At 41.7% G+C, this 22880-nt stretch overlaps 1 protein-coding gene across 1 annotated transcript; it reads left to right on the forward strand.

The window, feature by feature from the left end:
- The first annotated feature begins 3199 nt into the window (after positions 1-3199).
- On the forward strand, positions 3200-21329 carry LOC137286392 (cilia- and flagella-associated protein 91-like). Its single transcript, XM_067818234.1, has 18 exons — positions 3200-3396; positions 4509-4585; positions 5258-5415; positions 6076-6165; positions 6338-6394; positions 6670-6854; positions 11205-11382; positions 11704-11799; positions 12061-12122; positions 12459-12641; positions 12992-13131; positions 13562-13678; positions 14092-14163; positions 15022-15168; positions 17542-17763; positions 18025-18173; positions 20318-20409; positions 20626-21329. The coding sequence occupies exons 1-18, from the start codon at positions 3324-3326 to the stop codon at positions 20844-20846; spliced, it is 2319 nt and encodes a 772-aa protein (XP_067674335.1). The 5' UTR covers positions 3200-3323; the 3' UTR covers positions 20847-21329.
- The last annotated feature ends 1551 nt before the right edge of the window (positions 21330-22880 follow it).

Consider the following 22880-nt stretch of genomic DNA (forward strand, 5'->3'; position numbering starts at 1 on the left):
ACCTGCACTGGTTTCCTTAAGTGAGTTTACATGAAACTTGAAATAATCAGGCAGGTGGGCTAGATGTTTATGAGGTTGATGGGTGCTCACTTCATTGTAAACAGCTGTAGGTACAAATGCATGTGTAGCGGGCTTGAAAGCGTGGCGAAGGCTTCTGGGGCTGAAAAACGTGTTTTGGTGGTAATTATTCTTGCACACATGGATGATAATGATAATAACCATTCGTCCTATTTTTCACATTCATCTTGTTTGGATCAGTTTATCCTGCTATCGTCAAGCATTTCTTTACGAAGGAAATGCCTCATGCATGACATGCTTCTGGAACGTGTCCACTGAGGTGTTCTGCGGAGTAGGGGAGACAACACACGGGGATTTTATGACAGCTTTTCGCTGCAAAAGCTTCCTCTTGTTACGCTCAGTACGATTCCACTAGTCTTTCGTACAGACCCTGAAGTATACATATCCGAGAAAACCCATACAAGTCTAGAAAATGTGGCAAGTCTAGATTTCCATAGCTTCTGAAGATGAAGAAAGTCTCAGGGCTCCATTTAATTATATTATTTTTTTTTTCACTTTGAACGTTTTTTTCCAGTAAAATGTGTTCATTTCAGAGACTAGTTGTTAGTCTACGATTCCACCTGTGAAGCCAATTCCTCAAACATCGTGTCTGTCCAAAATAGAACGAAAAGGAGTCGGAGACATTCTCGACTTTCTGGAAGTGTAGTTTTCTAGAAATGGAAATACTATACATATACTTGTATGTGCTCTATTGGACATATTTGTTTCAGTGTATGTATGGCAGTCGGGACCGCCGCCATATAGCTGGAATATTGCTGATTGTGGCGTAAAACTAAACTCACTCACTATGACAGTCTGTATGCGACGATAAACCTTAGCACATGCTCTTCAGGGAGATATATAGAGTTTCTATTCCAAGATTATCTGGTTCATGAATGCACGCTTGAGTATATTTCCAAACCGCCGTCACACGGCTGGAATATTGCCATCAGATCTTCTTCCCCATTCATCTATCTCCATCCGGTTTCAAGCGGCACTGACGTGAGTGTTAAGGAACAGTTACTGAGACTTGAGAGTTTCTGTATTTTGAAGACGTCTGTCAGAATTAGCGCTATTCACTTGTAGCCCCTGTGTGTTTTAATCCACGTTACACCCAGTGTTACTGTTGATGCAACCGCACGGGTGGTGCAGAGGCTTTGTGATTAAAGTGTTCGCTCGTCACGCCGAAGGCCCGGGTTCGATTCCTTATATGGATACACGTTGTGAAGTCCATTTTTGGTGTCTCCTGTCGTGATACTGTTACAATATTGCTAACACTTGCTAAAGGGGCAAACTCACTCACTCACTCACTCACACGACGAGACGATCCCTACTGCAACACCTGAAGCTGTCTTTCAGCGACGCTTGTATGAAGGTGATTTTATTATCAACTATTTTAAACACACGAATTCATTCACTGTTAAATAAACTTTTGTAGGCGATATAACATTCATATTTGATAACAATGTTCTTAGAAACTACAAGTATGATTCTGTTAAATTATACACACCAATGAATTTAAGACGGAATGTAAAATCCATTTGTTGAATAATGTAATGCGTTTTCACTGTTTTGTAGTTGTACTTTACTCTTGAGCTTGAAAAACATCTTCTGTATTTTTTTTATTGTTTTTATTGATTTATTGATTGATTGATGGACGGATTGATTGATTGATTGATTGTTTTATTCATTGATTGATTGATTGATTGATCTTTCCGATATGTTAACTTACTTTGAAATGTCTGTAAAATCCACTAAATATGCCATTAAGGCTTTACGAACAGGTTCGGATCAAGGGAGGTAAATCTTTCCATCTTCACGGGTGTATGGTTGCTATTGTATCGTTTCATCATGAAAGATTCTGCTTCTTGTTACTACGGCGCTATATTTGTGACAGTGTACATAGCTGTCTAAAATCCAAATCGACATAAATGTTAGATTTGAAATGTATTGTAAAACGTGACTCTCGAATTTCATTGTCATTGATGTTACTTAGAAGTCCGGTATGAATGTTCAACAGAATAAATATGTTTTAAAATGTTTATATTTATCAAAACCTTTCAAGAGACCGCATAAGTTGTAGTCCTTCCTGTCTTCTCTCTTTGACGTTCTCTCTATCCCACCTCAGATGTATAATATTGCAAAAGCCTGTATGTAAATATCAGGGAGCGTGTAGTCCAAGTTGGATAACCTTGTCCCCTATCCCCGTTCACTTGTACATAAGTTATGTTTAAATCAAATTCCACATGCATGGCATCTGTCACATAAAATGGAAAAATGTTACAAATGAAATCTGAAGCCTGATCCGCCAGGGTTAAGATGGACGAAGCCTTATAGATTCCCTAGTAAGGACAGACCACAGGACTAGTGGACAGCTTAGTTCATCCGATATCAGAGTTTGTTTACATTTTCCGTCAGTCTTATCCAGTTCCAGTTAGAAGCATGAACCTGCTTCAAACGCAGTTGTTGAACTTTCTTTTGTCCTAACCTTATTTTTGGTAGTCTCGGGCTAACGGATGAGCATTATTTGGAATATGATCCTCTGGAATACCTACCTACCTGCCTACCACTACTTTGAGTCAGAAATCATGCCCTTCTACTTCCCTCTCTATATATTTTAGAGACGACGATTTACGCCATTATATCTTGTCTGCATTACTTTCCATATGAATGAAGATAATAGCAGCAGCAGAAGCAGAAGCAGTAGTAGTAGTAATAGGTGCATTTATATTGGGCTAAACTCCATTCACGAGGTGAATGGTCATAGCTTTAACAGTCAAAGCAAGGCAAGTAGTAGTAGTAGCAGTAGCAGCAACAGTAATAGCAGTAGTAGTACATTTTCATATATTATTTCGGAAAGCTCTTCAGCAACCAAAGATTGTCGTATGAGGCGACTGAAGGGATCGGAACACCACAAACGCGCATTGCTGGTGAAATGCGACTGGGCTCATGTCTACTTGAGAACGCAAATCTTGTGACGCGAATCAATAAGAGAACCAGTCTGTCCTCTTCGTCCCGTTTGCCAGCATTTGGGTATTCATTTGAAATAATTTCTACCTCTCTAATGTAGACTTAAGATATATAATAAATACACTCCACGTGAAGGTTTAACATGGAATATTGTAGTGTTTAACTCAAACGAGATTTCGGTGTCACCATGGGGACTGCGTAATCACCGCCATCTTGTTTGTGGATAATGGCTGGACATACTTCGAGCCCACGATATGCTTGAAATTCTACAGTAACAGTACTTCGAAAACATTAAAATGGCAACTCAAACACAAACACTGCGTGGGAAATCTAATGTCAATCCATCCAGGACCCACGACTACCTGTATGGTATGTAATTAGATTTTAGTAGAATTGCATTTTGATTTTATGTTTGACAGTCCAATGTTTACGGTACGTGTTTACCACCCGCTTACAGACAATTTGGACCATTCATGCTTCTGTCAAATTAGAATGCGGTAAAGGGCTCCATGATATTGTCTTAAGTCGTTTCGTGAGAGCTGTTAATTAAATATGAACGAATAAACAGATAGATCAACGAAGCGGATTGCAATGTTACAAGTAATTTTGTTGGACATCAGAAGTATTTTCGCCATATAGTCTCCTTTGACTTCCATGCCAGTGTTGTAGAAGTATGTTTGACAGATGTGTGGACAGATATGCCCGCTATGGTTTGAAATGCGCCTAACAAAACTCTTCCTTCAACAATGGATGTGTAACACCACAAACGTTAAATTTCACAGTATCCCGGTGTTAGGGGTTTTCGATGATGTAAGGCAAAAAACGTACCTTTTATCTTTAATATCATTTAAAGTTTTGATTTCACTGACCTTGGGTGATAAAGATATATTGGTCTATGTCACACAAAAATATCACATGTTTCCTACAAAAATAGCATTGATGACATCGTGTTGGCAAAACTGTAGCCGCTTGTCACATCTGGGTGTTTTGTATGTGTTTTCGATGATTAGCATACATAACCTGTCACCAGCAAACTACTAATTTTGCTGAATTTCGCTCCTTATTTTTTGTTATACAGGCAATTGATTTAGCATCTGAAGTGGTATTAATGATGTTGGGTAAATAATATTGATGTTTGTTTGCTCTTAAATTATCTTAACTTCCAGATTTCAATTCTTAGTAAAATGTCTCATGACAGGAACTGGGCATCTGCCCTACCGATGAAACTGTTTGTGCCCTCCAATTGTGCACTTGCTTCCCGGATATAGCGCTACCAATGCAATCGTCAAAATCACCAGAATGTTGAAATCAACTTGCTTTGGGATATGACTTACAGAAAAGCAGGTGTTTGCTCAGCACCAGCAGCTTTGTAAACTTAGATTTCACTCATCTCAGCAATCACACATAGAACTGTAATTGAGTTTTGAAAAATTCAACTTCCCTTAGTGACAGAGCTTGATTCATTCAGTTTCATGTTGCAGATAACCATTATGTGCTGGCTAGTGAGAGAGATCATGCCAGGGCAACATTTAAAGCCCACACAAGCACAGACAGGGTTGTAAGTACAATGAACATCACAAGCTACAATTCTGTTGAAAGAAATTTGCCAGTAACAGTTGATATTATCATTTTACAAAAGTTTAAGGATATTTTATCATTTGTTAGTTTCTAAAATTGATATATTTCAGGTTATTATTACTGTAAACCTGCTCTGTTTATATATTTATGCTTGTGTTTGTGAATGGTTTCTGTGCCCAGGAACTGCCCGTATCCCAGCAGTTTTTTGTATGGTCTTTCAGTGGTTGCTTTTGCCTAAACTGAATTATTTCCAAGCCCCAAACACTTATTTTGTGAATAGACAGATTGTATAGGGCATTCTTGCATTTTCCCATTAATTTTTCAGTTTAAATGTTTATATCCATATTCAATATAATGCACAGCCATTAGATTGATATTGAAATCAGTATTGTTATTGCAAGCTTTAAGTTATATTTCTGGGAATTTTGAAAATAAATGCTGTGGGCAAAGATGAAATTAATTTTGTTTTGTTTAGCTGTCATTCAGAGTTAGGCTATACACACTGGAGTCAACATCCTTATCAAGACTAATGGCATGGTTTTCACAAACCTAGAATGCAATGAACTGTGAATATAATATATCACAATGCTTGATGCTCCTCCTCTTCATGTGATTTGCTTTTTGTGAACTTTAGTGTAACAATCTCCTTTAGAAACGTGTGCCCAACTTCAAGACGATGTTCAGCGAGCTTCGTCATCACCCAAGGTTTGGAATGCGCCTGGATGTAACAGACCCTGTGCCCAAGTTTATCTCCCGACAGTGGCGTGGCTATGCAGACCAGCAGCGGGAAGCTCTCATCAGATACACAACGTGAGTAAATCTACCTAATTTGGAGACAGAATTTTAATTGTCTGAAGTGCTTATTCTGTAAATCAAATACAAGTGAGAACATGCCAAAACAGTAACTGCAAATAGATGTAGGGATGCCTATATTGGTCTATTCTTCATTGCATTTGACACTAACACTGGCCCATTGTCGCTGTTAAGTAAAGCGTCACAATGGGCAGTTGTAAGACTTGAATGGTGGTCAAGTGCTCAGATCTCATTATGCTGGTCTTTTCTTCAGAGTTAGTAAGAGAAGTCTGTCAACAAATATTATAATTTACAATCTTTACAACATTTCATGGTGTCATGATGATTGTGAATATCACTTGAGCGTCCACTGACATCTTTAAATATCAACACAAATCAACACAAGAAGTTTTGGTAATCGTGAATGCATTTCCCCTTTATTTAAATGAACTGGGTTCCGATTCAGAAGGCATTCGTAACTGTTTGTGAATCAGGGCCCAGTTTTGTTTATAAAAGTGTTTTGTTAAGTTGTTACTGACATTTGTTGTTACTGGATATGAGAATGATGAAACAGAACCCAGCGATCTAGACAATCCCCCCTTGGTATGTATATCAAGTGCATCCTTCAGTATGCTGGTACTGTGCCTGTAAGTTTAACGCAACTGTTTCTCTGTTTAGGTTCAACTATGACCCGTCTGTGCAAGTTTCTTCAAAGCATTTTGCTGATGCTGAAGTTGCTGGCAGAAACAGATACAAATTCTTCAAGAGGTAACGTTGATCTGATGTCCATTAATACTAGTTCATGGTTTGTTCTGATTCGGTTGTAATGCTTGAATTTGACAAGATGATCATATGTATCTTCTAGAGTTTGTCATTTGGTCATACAGTCTGGCAAATGCATGTGTTATCAGTTCTCTCAAGTATGTCTCTTCTATTTCAGACCGATCATCCCATTTCTGCAGCAAGTTCCTCCTGAAGTTCTGCTTGCCACATCAAGGTAGAGTACGATGTTGTAACATATGCTGGAGTTTCCAAGTGGAGTATTTCCCCAGGGTTTCCCGGGGTTGTACAGGTCCCTACTACACCCTGCTAATATCCCAGTTCCTTGTACCCCATTCATGTCCCTCCCAAATGGGATTCCAGGGCAGAGCATATCGCCAGTTCTTTCCACAATATCTGACCATGCTATCACAATGACTGCTGTTTCCATTTGTTAAAAGTTTAATTAAAACATTGAATGGTTTCATAAGAAAGCATTGGTTTCCTTACTAGACAAGATCCCTTGGCTGGCCCTGACCAGGCCCAGGTGGAGAGACCTCCAACGCCTCTGGTGAAGACCGTAGAGACACAGACTGATTATCGTGACTCTGAGGCACAGACTGACCCCTACACCCCTGAGTATGTGGTGAGACCCGGGGAGGCTCCTGAACTGCTCACCCTGGCCACATTGTTGTATGGTGAGTTGTACACTGGTACCATGATGGACAGGAGGAGGCTATAGTACTCCAAATTCATACCTTGACACTCTGACAAACTCTAACAAACAAGTCAGTGGCCATATTTATCCCTTTTATCCTGGAGCAGTGAGAGAAACTCTGAGACACACAGACAGTGATGAGAGAGATAAGAATCAGTTTAAGCTTCTTGTGTCCTGGAGTTTATTGAAAAATGTTTTCTTTAAATCTAGTCCACAGGATAATGGAAATGATTTATCGCTGGTCCTGAGGCTTCATCCTGTTCTGTTTGAACAAGACAGAAGTGTTTTCTGAGTTTTTATTCAGTGAATATTTTGAATACAACTGATTTGCTGATGTGATATTACAAATTATCACATCATGTCGAGGGAAATACTGTGTTTTATTAGTCCTGAATATGGTTGTATTCCCCGATCTGAATAAAAACCCCATATAATGTATTTATCTAGCCAAAGGTTTTTACTAAATCAAAAGAAGACAATATGCGTCATATCGAGTTGTGGCAAAAATTTCCTTGCCATGTTGACACCAGCTGATCAATTGACCTCAATGCAGCGCAACTTACGCTAAAGGCTTGGTGATGCATGCTTTTCTCGTTTTGTGTGGTCACCAAGGCATGGCGGGATGATACGACTTTTGTATTCCACACTCACAGATCGTGACAGGTGTTCATGGTATTTCATCAGAGTCACATGAACCAGTCAAAACTTGATATTCTTCCATGAGGCTTGATAAGAAGTATTAACAGTGCAGACCTAACACACCAGACAACAGTCGATGGGACTCACTGACTTAGGGTAATGATACCCCAGCGTGACAGACCTAACACACCAGACAACAGTCAGTGGGACTCACTGACTTAGAGTAATGATACCCCAGCGTGACAGACCTAACACACCAGACAACAGTCGATGGGACTCACTGACTTAGGGTAATGATACCCCAGCGTGACAGACCTAACACACCAGACAACAGTCGATGGGACTCACTGACTTAGAGTAATGATACCCCAGCGTGACAGACCTAACACACCAGACAACAGTCAGTGGGACTCACTGACTTAGGGTAATGATACCCCAGCGTGACAGACCTAACACACCAGACAACAGTCGATGGGACTCACTGACTTAGGGTAATGATACCCCAGCGTGACAGACCTAACACACCAGACAACAGTCGATGGGACTCACTGACTTAGAGTAATGATACCCCAGCGTGACAGACCTAACACACCAGACAACAGTCAGTGGGACTCACTGACTTAGGGTAATGATACCCCAGCGTGACAGACCTAACACACCAGACAACAGTCGATGGGACTCACTGACTTAGGGTAATGATACCCCAGCGTGACAGACCTAACACACCAGACAACAGTCAGTGGGACTCACTGACTTAGGGTAATGATACCCCAGCGTGACAGACCTAACACACCAGACAACAGTCGATGGGACTCACTGACTTAGGGTAATGATACCCCAGCGTGACAGACCTAACACACCAGACAACAGTCAGTGGGACTCACTGACTTAGGGTAATGATACCCCAGCGTGACAGACCTAACACACCAGACAACAGTCGATGGGACTCACTGACTTAGGGTAATGATACCCCAGCGTGACAGACCTAACACACCAGACAACAGTCAGTGGGACTCACTGACTTAGGGTAATGATACCCCAGCGTGACAGACCTAACACACCAGACAACAGTCAGTGGGACTCACTGACTTAGGGTAATGATACCCCAGCGTGACAGACCTAACACACCAGACAACAGTCAGTGGGACTCACTGACTTAGGGTAATGATACCCCAGCGTGACAGACTTAACACACCAGACAACAGTCGATGGGACTCACTGACTTAGGGTAATGATACCCCAGCGTGACAGACCTAACACACCAGACAACAGTCGATGGGACTCACTGACTTAGGGTAATGATACCCCAGCGTGACAGACCTAACACACCAGACAACAGTCGATGGGACTCACTGACTTAGGGTAATGATACCCCAGCGTGACAGACCTAACACACCAGACAACAGTCAGTGGGACTCACTGACTTAGAGTAATGATACCCCAGCGTGACAGACCTAACACACCAGACAACAGTCGATGGGACTCACTGACTTAGGGTAATGATACCCCAGCGTGACAGACCTAACACACCAGACAACAGTCAGTGGGACTCACTGACTTAGGGTAATGATACCCCAGTGTGACAGACCTAACACACCAGACAACAGTCGATGGGACTCACTGACTTAGGGTAATGATACCCCAGCGTGACAGACCTAACACACCAGACAACAGTCGATGGGACTCACTGACTTAGGGTAATGATACCCCAGCGTGACAGACTTAACACACCAGACAACAGTCGATGGGACTCACTGACTTAGGGTAATGATACCCCAGCGTGACAGACTTAACACACGAGACAACAGTCGATGGGACTCACTGACTTAGGGTAATGATACCCCAGCGTGACAGACTTAACACACCAGACAACAGTCGATGGGACTCACTGACTTAGGGTAATGATACCCCAGCGTGACAGACCTAACACACCAGACAACAGTCGATGGGACTCACTGACTTAGCGTAATGATACCCCAGTGTGACAGACCTAACACACCAGACAACAGTCGGTGGGACTCACTGACTTAGAGTAATGATACCCCAGCGTGACAGACCTAACACACCAGACAACAGTCAGTGGGACTCACTGACTTAGGGTAATGATACCCCAGCGTGACAGACTTAACACACCAGACAACAGTCGATGGGACTCACTGACTTAGGGTAATGATACCCCAGTGTGACAGACCTAACACACCAGACAACAGTCAGTGGGACTCACTGACTTAGGGTAATGATACCCCAGTGTGACAGACCTAACACACCAGACAACAGTCAGTGGGACTCACTGACTTAGGGTAATGATACCCCAGCGTGACAGACCTAACACACCAGACAACAGTCAGTGGGACTCACTGACTTAGGGTAATGATACCCCAGCGTGACAGACCTAACACACCAGACAACAGTCAGTGGGACTCACTGACTTAGGGTAATGATACCCCAGTGTGACAGACCTAACACACCAGACAACAGTCGATGGGACTCACTGACTTAGGGTAATGATACCCCAGCGTGACAGACCTAACACACCAGACAACAGTCGATGGGACTCACTGACTTAGAGTAATGATACCCCAGCGTGACAGACCTAACACACCAGACAACAGTCAGTGGGACTCACTGACTTAGGGTAATGATACCCCAGCGTGACAGACCTAACACACCAGACAACAGTCGATGGGACTCACTGACTTAGGGTAATGATACCCCAGCGTGACAGACTTAACACACCAGACAACAGTCGATGGGACTCACTGACTTAGGGTAATGATACCCCAGCGTGACAGACTTAACACACCAGACAACAGTCGATGGGACTCACTGACTTAGGGTAATGATACCCCAGCGTGACAGACTTAACACACCAGACAACAGTCGATGGGACTCACTGACTTAGGGTAATGATACCCCAGCGTGACAGACCTAACACACCAGACAACAGTCGATGGGACTCACTGACTTAGCGTAATGATACCCCAGCGTGACAGACCTAACACACCAGACAACAGTCGGTGGGACTCACTGACTTAGAGTAATGATACCCCAGCGTGACAGACCTAACACACCAGACAACAGTCAGTGGGACTCACTGACTTAGGGTAATGATACCCCAGCGTGACAGACTTAACACACCAGACAACAGTCGATGGGACTCACTGACTTAGGGTAATGATACCCCAGTGTGACAGACCTAACACACCAGACAACAGTCGATGGGACTCACTGACTTAGGGTAATGATACCCCAGCGTGACAGACCTAACACACCAGACAACAGTCAGTGGGACTCACTGACTTAGGGTAATGATACCCCAGCGTGACAGACCTAACACACCAGACAACAGTCAGTGGGACTCACTGACTTAGGGTAATGATACCCCAGCGTGACAGACCTAACACACCAGACAACAGTCAGTGGGACTCACTGACTTAGGGTAATGATACCCCAGCGTGACAGACCTAACACACCAGACAACAGTCAGTGGGACTCACTGACTTAGGGTAATGATACCCCAGCGTGACAGACTTAACACACCAGACAACAGTCGATGGGACTCACTGACTTAGGGTAATGATACCCCAGCGTGACAGACTTAACACACCAGACAACAGTCGATGGGACTCACTGACTTAGGGTAATGATACCCCAGCGTGACACCGTATGTGACATATTGGAATCTGCTTAGGTCGAGGTCTCCCAGCTGGTCTTGCTGAGGTCGAGATGATAGAACGAGCACGAGCTAAGAGAGCATGGGAGGCAACTCTACCACCCTTGAGCGATACATCTCAGCTAGAAAAGAGACGTCGCATGATGGATGAGATGGAAACAAAGGAATGGGCTCTGAGAGAACAGGAGATTGAAAAGTAAGGAAGGAATCTGGAAAGATACTTTGACATTTCTGATTTCAACTGTACCTTGATATTTTAACCAACTGTTACTACCTCATCAAAAAAGCTGGCCATGTTAGTGTACAGAGCAGTAGTATAAGTATCAGATAAGAAGATATTAATTCTTGTCCCGAACGCTTCTGGATGACTCTACATTCTTCAGTTTACGCTGTTCTAATCTAGCCTGACAGTGATTGACACCCAGCAGATTTAGCATTTCCAGCTACTGGATATGTTGATAACAACACAGTTTCTACTGATTCCACTGAAACTACTCACACGTAACATTGTGTTCAGACTGCAGGAGGCAAGGCTGGAGGTGCTGAAGAAACTGCTGAAACAACGAGAGGAGAATCACCAGGAACTCAACATCAAGAGACTTGATAAACTCTGGTCAGTGCCACTCACAAATACCATCAAACTTGCAGGCTTATGGAAGTTGTGTTGATGGATACTTTCAATTAGATCCTGGATAGTTCAACCAAAACTTACATTTAACAATTGTATTAATGAGTTTGATTTGATATTTTTCCCCCATGATAAACTGCAAACGGTTTTAAAATGTGATGATCATAGTTTAAGGGAAATAATTTGTCGAGTGTGAAGCAGTTTTCTCCCTTCCCTCCTTTATTTGCCATCTCAATTTCGTCATAGGTCGAAGAAACAGAGAGAGAAGGAACACCGTGTACGGAAAATCAGGAATGAGCACATCAAAAGTAAGTATTACTGTGAAAAGACAGAAGCTTAAACAAAATAAAGGTTGGAGAGGCACCTTCCATCAACACACAAATCAGTGAATGTTGAAACATTCAGGTGACTTATCAATATTGACTTGTGAGGTCCCTGCCGTAATTCAGCTTTGTTTTCACCTTAAGAAACAGAATTTGTCCGGAGTTTGCACAAATACCTAGAAACACCTAGTCAAAGAAGCATTTTGAGTTTCACACTCTGCTAAGTTTTTTTGTCTTCAGAGGATGCAAAAAAAAAAAAAAAATGATCACAACAACTGAATTTTTAGCTGTTGTCATTGTTATTACTGTTGTTAAATTCAGTGATCAGGAAACTCACTGGTAAACGTGAACATGTTGAGGGGAAACTTCAGCGTCGTGACGTCATTCAAGACTACTCTGACTTTGCATCTCAGAGCTATGCCCCCAAGACACGAGTTGGCATCTTCATTGATCGTGGGTCGGAACAGTTTGTTGTTAAGAGCAGGCATCTTACCACATACCAAGGTTGGTATCAGTTTACTTTGTATACAATATTAAGGAAATATTTCTTAGACATTTGGATACTGAGATTCTTTAAACCTGATCCTCAAACATACGTTTTTTCTTGGTGCATCCTCTGTTTAAACAGGTACCAGCAAATTAGGTTGTTGTTTGAAAAGACTCACTGACTTTTGTGTTCAGTCTCTTAGTAAGTCTTATGTTTGCTCACATTATTATAATCACTGGTTTCTCATTTTTTCAAGCCACTTTCAGATAGCTGGAATACTGATTACATTGTGTGGTCAGCAGTAATTGTGATATATTTTGTGTATGTTATTTTGCTCTGTTGTAAGCAGTGTTGTTGTCTCCTTCAGGGTTGTTGGAGTTGGAGGCGTCCCTGCCTGACTTCGTGATGCAGCCAAGGGTGAAGGCCCCCAAACCCAAGACAGTCACCAAGGCTGGCTTTATCAAGCGCAAGTACCGCCAGCAAAGGGAGTTGATGGAGATGCATGAGGTAGGAGGCTGGCCACATGGGATGTTCAATTATGTCCCTTACTTGATGTAGGATTCTGAGATTTTGAGTTTGAATCCAAGATTACCCTGGTTTTGACTTTTCAGCTTACACATTTAAAGTGTAATTGCCTGGGTGTTCCACCTCAGTTGAAGATTATGACTAGAGTTGCCAACATTTAGAATTTGGTCATAGTAAAACAGTGGTTGTATCTGTAGATGGTGTAGATGGAGGAGACAATCTGAACTAGTCAAGTCTTGATGACAAGTGATTCAATGAATTAGGTGGGTAGACACAGTGTGTTGATGCAGCAGAAAGTCTTCCTAATAGTCCTGTGTATCACCCAGTCAGGTATTGATGATGATCAGTTCTTGCGTGAATCATGTATGTAGACAGTGAGTCACAATGCATAGATTTCCTTTTTGTGATGCAGTCCATCAAAGAGGCCAAGAACCGAGGGGAGGAGATGGCCAAACCCCTGCGATTCCTCCAGAAGATTGAGAAGCCAGTACCTCGCCCACCCACACCTTCAGTTGAGGTGCCATCAGAGGTAGGAGCTGTTCTGTTTCTTCATTCTCCTCGACTACATATTCCTGTGGGAAGGAGAGCCCTATAGTCTCTGGAGAACCTGTTTGTTATGCCACGTCCCATTGCTCCACAGACGTGTTCATCCCAACTGTTATTGCTGCAACCTGTGTGAAAGCAGCCATTACTAGCTTGAATGTTTTCCCTCAAACAGACTGACATGTACATGCATGAAATCAGTCATGACGATGATGATGATGATGATGATGATGATGATGATGATGATGATGATGATGATGATGATGATGATGATGGAAGTGACAGTTATGATAGAAACTAAAAGATGATGTGACATGAGGATGACAATTATGTTGCTGTCACCAGTGATGATGATGACGGCAGGGATGATAAAAACTAAAGTGATGATAATGTTTTCAGGTGGATGAGGAAAGGGAGCTGGCCACCATCTTCCTCCAGCAGGTCATCCGAGGCCGAGCCATCCAGAACATGGTAAGTCTTTCTGTTACTGCACATTCACTTCACCCGTGGACCTTACCCATTGACAACCAAGTGAAGCAAGTTCAGTGCTAAATATTTTTGTTTTGGTGTATCTGGTCTCAGAAGTCTATGCTACAGCTGTCACTAGTCATGAACTGAGCAGCATTATGTGGATTCTAAAACTCCCTGTGTATAATGTGGTTGTATTTGTGTTGGATGGGAAGCATGTGTTCCCAGTGCCTGAACAGCAGACTTAGAAGAAGAAGGTTTATTACGTACCCATAGACAATGTTTCATTGATGAAAACCCAATGACATACACTTGGAAGATCATGTGAACAATATTAGTGCGCAGTATGATTCACTCGACAGATTTGGCTATTTTCAAGGTGAACAGAAAGGGAATGAACCACATTTAAAACAGAATTAGTGCTTGTTATCTAAGCTTTGGTAAGATGACAGCTACCATATTTCCTGATGTATCAAAATAAATCATTGCTGTCTAAGATCTAGAGCTATTAAAGTATTTGAGAATGCCTCATGGCATGCTTGTGGCATGCTTCTGACTTGTAGCAGTTTATGTTTACATTGGACAAAACACAGTCTTAAGTTAAATACATAGCTTGCTGGTAATTCCAGGACTTTACATCTGCTAACCCAGTCAAGTTGCTCTTTTATATTCTTTTGTTTCCCATTGATGGATGTTGATTGACCTGCCTTCCTTCCATTACTGATGAAAGAGTGAATGCGTTTGTGTTACTGTGCTGATATGTGTATCTAGTGTAGTGCCCTTGTCCATGTATGAGAGTACACGACTAGATCTGTTCCAAGCAAGGTGTGACAAGTGATAGAGCATGGTTGTGTTGTGCAGATGTTCGAGGGCAAGGAGAAGAGGATGGAGCTGATCCATGAGTTGCGGTCCACACATGCCCTGCAGGAGGCTGAACAGGTTGTCAAGAAACAGGAGATGCAGGCCACCATTGCTCTCCAGCGACAGAGGCGGCTTCATGAACACAAGGTGGGTTGTCTCCCCTTGGAGTAACAATGTAGCAGGGACATAGCTGTTTACTCTGTGTGTCGTCACATCCAATGTTGCTGCAAACAAGAGGCCTCTATTGTCCTCAAGGTCAGATGTCTCCCCTTGTAACAGGGACAGCCAGGCAATGGGAAGGTGTCTGCCATTTTAGCTGAAGGGGCTGTTGTCGGCACTGCATTAGAATACATGGCAAATAAAATGATTTTGGATGCCCAGAAAGCACTCAAAGTCAGGCGATCTGGAACAACACCACAAACCAGAAAAGTGGACTTGTCTGTTGTTTAGGGTACTGGGTACGTTTCTGTACATTTGCTTTGGCTAGGGTACATTTCTGTAGTATTTGTGCTGATAACAACCCCTTCAGCACCAATGTTGATTTCCATGGGCAGCCATGGTAATATCACCAGTACCCTACACTTGATTAAACTATACCACAGGACTGGATGTCATGATGGTTTAACTTCTCTGAGTGGCATTTAGAGGTTGGTGTGATTAACAAGGAGAGTTCTATGGATTTCCAACTTCTTAATTATAATATGTGCAGGTTCCAGTGTAGCTTCTAACACTGTCATCACTTGCTTGATAACAGTGTTAGAAGCTACACCAAAACGTTACTTGTATTATGTTAAAGAAGTTGTGAATCCATAGAACTCTTCTGGTTGTTCTTCATGATTGTTTGTCACCTTACTCTACGAGAAAGATATATTACTGTCAGACTTGACTTGTGATCAGTGCAGAACCCCAATCCTTTGACCAGGGTAGAGTTAGGAGTCAAATTAAGACATGCTGCTATACAACAACAACAGCAACAACAACAACAACAGCAACAAACATTAATATCCAACAATACTAACAACAGATTGATGATGATAAGGAGGAGCATGATGATGATAATGATGATGATTATGATTTCAGACAGTATTTCAAAATTAGTTGTCTCCCCTTTGTTTTAGTGCTTTATAACCAGTCAATCTGATTCCTTCACAGTCTGGATAAGAAGTGAGAAATCAGTGTTGGCTCAAGAGAGGGTTTTGGAGTGTTTGGACTCAACAAATTCAGTGAGGACACCCTCTATTTTACATCTGCCCATCTATTTAACATTGGAGGGGGTCCAGAAACATTACTTTCATCAATTTGGACCCACTCAAAATTTCCCCCAAATCTAACACTGAGAAATAGTCCTGCCTGACAGACTATGGCAGCAGACCAGTAGACAGTGAACTTGATCAATTATGCAGTAGAGATTGATCTGGAAGTGAACTGGTGGAAATCTGGTGAATTAATTATGAAGCCCAAGTGATTGAGTTCTGTTGTCTGTCTGTATGTTGCGGCATATGGTAGAGGTGAAGGTGGACATGGTGGCTAAAGGTTCCTCGTGATGATATTGGTTGTGTTCATGTAGTTATCTCACTTCTGGACGAAGCACTGTGTCGATCAGGTGAGCCATGGGTCATCTTCTTTTAGCTTGATGTCAGAGACTTGGACTCCTGAGAACCATTCTTTGTTATTTTATTTTCTAAATGCCAGTGTCTTTGTCCTTGGATGCCTGGAATACCACATCTCCATTCTGTTAATAATAATACCCTGGAGCAGACAATATACTACATAGTCAGGGATGCCTTTTGGTTGAATGTAGTGATAGCATCCGTCGTCTCTGAGTGTATAAAATTTTAACAAAAACACATAATGTCTGTCAAACTGACAACAAGTTCCAGTGACATGGGAGGTTCACAACCTGAACCTGACGAAATCTAGACTAACTTTATTTAGGGCTTTAATATTGCAGACAGAAATAGCTGGGCGGAAGGAAAATAACATGGTTCAGGGACTGTCAGTTAAACAGACTAGTGGTATAATTGTGGCCATGTTTTTTTTCCTCTTGAACAGGTCTTCATTTTGTAAATTACAATTAGTGTGTATTATTCACTATTCACTAGACATAGTGAATGAAGGGGACATGTTGTACTCCGACCTCTATGTGTGATGGAGACATGTTTGACTGACCCCTGTGTCTGATAACAGACACATATTTGACTAATATCTTTGTGCGACGCAGAAGTGTTTGACTGACCCCTGTGTCTGATGACAGACACATATTTGATTAACATCTTTGTACAATGCAGAAGTGTTTGACTGACCTGTGTATATTGACAGAGACATATTTGACTGACATCTTTGGATGATGCAGGAGAAGTGTTTGACTAACCTGTGTATGATGAAGGAGACATGTTTGGATGACCTTTGTGTAAGATGGAGACATGTTTGAATGTCTTCAGTATATGATGCAGGAGACATGTTTGACTGACCTCTGTGTCTGGTTGAGACATGTTTGACTCTAACCTGTGTTTGATGCAGGAATCTCTTGTGGATGAGGCACTCAGCCAGGTTGAGGGTTCCAGCCTGGGGGACATGTTTGACTTCCTCAGCAAGGAGCTGACACGCCTGCAGGAGGAGAGGCGGATCCATGCCTTCTCCATGTTAGCTGAGAGACAGCGGCGCATCCGGGAGGCGGAGGAGAGTGGGAGGAGACAGGTAGAGGAGAGGAGGAGACGAGAAGAAGATGAGATCTTTAAACAGGTGAGGACAAAGCCTCAGTCGCACCAAAAAGCAACCATGAATAAAATATCGACATGAAAGCAGGGACTGGGAAAGTGAACTTTGATAATGGGCCATTTTCTGAATCTAGGGTGGGCCACTGCCCTTGTATCAATCGTAAACTTGAAAATCCCTATGAAAGCATGTCCTAACACAAAGTATTAAAATGGACTTTCAGTTGTAAATGTATCTAAGGCATGAACATAAGTGTCTGGACATGCAGCTGTGTTTTTCTGTGCCCAGACAGTGAAGGTTCATCAGAACTCGGTGGACACCTTCCTGGAGGATATCATCCTTGGCTCCATTGACAACACTGCAGACCAGCAGGCCCGGCAGGAGATCCAGGAGATGGCCGTCACCATCAATGATGTGGCATATGAAATTGAGGATAAGTACGTTGACAGCATTATTCTTCAAACAGTGGACAGAATATTCTTCAAACAGTGGACAGAAACGTATGGTACAATATGTCTATTACAGTTTTGTCTGGGATAGACGTATTTGTCCAGATTGTGAAGCAGTCCATAATAGACAGTTTTGTCCTTTAACTGTAGATGTTATGGTTATACGTTCGTCTCACTTTTTGTCAGGGTAAGAAAACAGCATCGTATTGCTTCGTGCGAACAAATATTGGAAAACGACTTAGTAAAGAGGTCATATTTGCAATTAAGGATCACAAGATTATTTACCTTTTCAGTTCTAATTTGATTTTGCTAGGCATTGTCTTACATGCAGGGATTAAGATTACCATGAGTATTTGTCTTTTATACAGATCCGGAAATAACAATCTGCTGTGCACACAACCCCACGCAACCTACCCGTGATTTAGTTGAAACTTAGTAACCCAATAATATGAAGATGAATTCTGATGCAGTGGTCAGGACAATATAGTATCTGAAGCTATTTTATAAAGAGGATCCTATTCTAGCAATGCATCATTTCAACTGCATGGTTTTACTCTATCAATGTAATATATTTATGATCATGACTAAGGTTGTGACACAGCACGTATGTGTTTTGCCAGATAGTTTTTATGTATGGAACAATTTGACCTGTCACAGATGAGGTTTTGCATGATCTCATATAAACAGTTTGTTGACATGTGATCATCCAGCTGCACCAGTTTACCGAAACAATGTATGTATAGTTATCCTTTATCTGTCAACTATACTTCTTTTCGATCCTGAGTACATCAACCTGAAAGTGATTGCTGTGAATAATATGGGTCAAAGTTATAAATACCTGAGGGACACACGATTTCACTGCAGCTAATAGAAAGATGCTTTTTAAAATTTTGGAGTAAAATTATCATCTTTTTGACAGTGAATGTTTATGATATGAAATAGAATACAACACAGGTTCCCATATTTGGAGTGAGAAAAATATTTATTAGACCATACATACATTTTACATCCAAGATGGTTGTCATCTGGCCTGAGTTGACTGCTGTTAGGACCCTAACAGAAGTAATGGAGATGTTTTTTCAACGGACTGTTATTTTAGTCAGCTAAGCCCGGATTGCAGAACATTGTTCTCATAGCACGTTGATTGATTTTTTTTTTTTATTCTAGTCCATAATCTGTAGTTGAGAGAGTCTTGATAATAAAGCAAGCTTTAATGATTAATTAAGAACAATAATGCTGGGACACAGAGGCACCTACCTGCCACCAGAATCACCACTTTCAGAACAATCTCATGTTACACTTTTTGAGAGTTCAGTGTGCTGTAAACAATTCAATATTTGACAAAATGTTTGACAGCGTTTAGTGTAGGGATGTGCTGCTTCAGTATCAGGTGACAGTGGCAGAGGTAGCCTGGACCCCTGGATTCTGTGTCCACGCAGCTGTCATGACGACATGTGTAAACCTAGGAGTATGATTATTATGATCACCTTAGGTCTTAGACTGCAAACAAAGGTTTGATTGAGTTTACCTACATGAAGATTGTGTTTCCATGATACATAGGGTGGTGAGGTAGCCTGCAGGGTAAAGCATTTGATCATCACACTTTATAATGATAGCACCTAGTATCCATCTGACTAGTTGCTCACTGGATGCTTTAATCAGAATCTGATTATTTTTACTCTGGATAACCCAAGCTGCCTCTTAGGCGCTAGAAGGTTATAGTCACATGACTCACCGGATGAACAGAGGCAATTTTGAACACACTCACTTGCCTAAGGTGAGACCACATATACCATGTGTGCATCGTTGTGGGGCAGGACTGAGGTCCTAGAAACACTCAGGAGTCATCCATAGGCCCGTGCTCAGTTCCACACATTGGTACAATGCGTGAGGGCCATGTCTTTTGTCCTCGCTGTGATATTGCTGGAATATTGCTGAAGTGGCGTCAAACTAAACTAAGATTCACACTCCATGACACATGTTATTGTGCTTCTCTATCACACAGTTGTGCATGCCTATCAAATATTTGTGTCTCTGAACCACATAATTGTGTTTCCCTGATCAACATTATTGTGTCCTACTATTAAATACAATTGTCATTTTTTCCCTTACACAAAAAATTGTGTTTTCAGACGGTCACAGCTGGAGTCAGAGGAGATTGTAGCTGACCTTGTACACTGTTTCCTCCTTCCAGAGGTGCAGAAGTCAACCGTCAGAGAGAAAGGTAAGAGCGTCTGACCTGTTTTCCTTGTTGTCACATCCACATATCCTGTGCTACTTTTACGTTCAATGGTGGTCAGATAGTAACATCCCTAGCCTGTAAAACATGTTCTTGTTTCATGTTTGAAGTAATTGTCTCAGATACATAATGTTATTAAAATAGATGAATTTGTGTCGATGACTATGATTCAACGTGTGATTTTTAATCTCCCTGATTCAGTGAGGAGACAACAGAGGAAGTATCTGCTGGCTGCCCACAAAGAAATCCACAAGGAAGGGGAGGAGATCATTGACATGAATGCCAAGGCTGTGCCTTCCTCTGCCCCACGACTCTTGACTGCTGGGCAGGAGGAAGAGTCCACTGAAGCCCCTGTCAGAGATCTGGACAGTCGTCATAGCGACACAAGTGTCATTCTCCCCGAAAAACCCAAAACAGTGTAAACACAGTGTTATAAGAACACTTGAATGTTTTGTCTGGATGTCAAGAAGGGTTCCTTGTTTTTTAAACACATCCTGAATATTTACAACAACTGGTATTTACTTTGTGTTTTCAGATTTCACAAGAGAGCGATTAGATTCAGTATTATAAAGTTAAAGACACTGAAAGAAATGGAAGATTGTTGTAACTTCTAAGTTCTACAGAATTATCAAAAACCATTCATTTGAAGGAGTACTTTCCAATTTGAACATGTGCAAATGCTTTATGTGTACAAGGGTTTTGTTCTTTTATATTTTATAAGGATATTGATACATGAATATCTTAATCAACTGACAATATGAAGTTTTGTTGTTCAGGTATAGCATCATGATATAGTGCATTGGAAATTGGACCTTTCATACCTTCCTTATGTGTACATACCATGTCTGTGATAGTGTTTTCACATTCCGTCCATGCTGGCCAGTGTAAATACATATTTATACAGTCCCTTTGTCATGTTGTTATTTTCATTTTCCACCAGATTGTATGAGTACAGTTTTATTGGGTAGACTGATGGGTATCCTAGTTGTTTAAGTGTCAGCTTGCTACGCCAAGGACCAGGGTTGAGTTCCCCACGTGGGTACAGACATCACACTGTGTCAGCTTGCTACGCCAAGGACCAGGGTTGAGTTCCCCACGTGGGTACAGACATCACACTGTGTCATCTTGCTACACCAAGGACCAGGGTTGAGTTCCCCACGTGGGTACAGACATCACACTGTGTCATCTTACTACACCAAGGACCAGGGTTGAGTTCCCCACGTGGGTACAGACATCACACTGTGTCATCTTGCTACACCAAGGACCAGGGTTCAGTTCCCCATGTAGGTACAGACATCACACTGTCAGCTTGTGATGCCAAGGACCAGGGATGAGTTCCCCATGTGGGTACAGACATCACACTGTGTCAGCTTCACATGGAAGGAGTGAGTTAGCTTTGATCAAACATTGAGTTCTTTTTAGGTGGTATCTATTTTCATAAACTAAGTGATATGTTTTTTTCAAATTTGGAACTGAAAAAAACCCAAAAAAACCCCAAAACTTCCAAAGTAAAATATTCATATTTTGTGAATTGTCAAACCATCAAACTGCAGCACACATTCCTATTCATATAACTGGGAGGCTTCATGTGGTGATTGGATCTTCCTGAACTGTGAATTTCATACAGATACGTGTTTGAAAAGGAATATTTCAAGGATCAGTTTACAGTTGTCTGAGAGTGGTACACATTAGGTATGTGATCAATATTACCAGTTCCATTTTAGTGGAAGTCACTGTGGCTGACTGCTTTAGATGGCTGATATTTAGGTTTTTTCTTCATTGATGGGACTCAATAAGTACTTGAATTTGTATTTGTAGCTGAAACATTGTTTTTGCTTTATAATACAAGGTTTGCCGAATGTGCCGAGGCCTTAAAGTGTTCAACACTATAAAATGGTTTCCAGAGACCTTGAATGTATGAAACAAAGACATCAGAGCTGGGTCTTACATTTCAGTCCTGACTCAAACAATACCTTGTAAACAAGTATCAGTTGATAAGCAACATTATCACACTCCAGTGTGGACTGTACAGGAACAAAAGATTTTCACTGAAGCTGTCTGCAGCTAGGGAGGTAAAGTATTGTTTCAGAATACACACGGGCCAGGATTCTTGCCTTCAGTCTTGCAAGTATATGGTATTTTGTTTGTTGTTTAACACCAAGATTCTTGCAACATGGAGGTGGTCAGTTAACACTCAAATTAGGTCCAGATAATCCAGTGATTGACAACATGAATGTCAATGCAGGCAGTTGACATGATGCCACACATCAAGTCCATGAGCACCTGGTGTCTTTAGTCAGCGGTAACAAGCAGAGTTGGCTGGAGGTCCATATTTATATCTCAAGTTCCTATTTGCTGATAACAGGAAAACTGTAAGATCTTTGCAAGAAGCATTGTAGTCATTTACTTGTGTTAACATTACAATGTGTGCTCCAACTTTCAGGACAAAGGAAACG

This window comes from Haliotis asinina, chromosome 1 (assembly GCF_037392515.1).
Source record: "Haliotis asinina isolate JCU_RB_2024 chromosome 1, JCU_Hal_asi_v2, whole genome shotgun sequence".
NCBI lineage: Eukaryota > Metazoa > Mollusca > Gastropoda > Lepetellida > Haliotidae > Haliotis > Haliotis asinina.

Bases quoted from the DNA above. Each gene is read 5' to 3' on its own strand.
- LOC137286392 (XM_067818234.1), top strand. From the start codon at position 3,324: ATGGCAACTCAAACACAAACACTGCGTGGGAAATCTAATGTCAATCCA. The intron at 3,397-4,508 runs GTATGTAATTAG...TTCATGTTGCAG, and splicing joins GACCCACGACTACCTGTATG to ATAACCATTATGTGCTGGCT. The intron at 13,679-14,091 runs GTAGGAGCTGTT...TAATGTTTTCAG, and splicing joins CAGTTGAGGTGCCATCAGAG to GTGGATGAGGAAAGGGAGCT.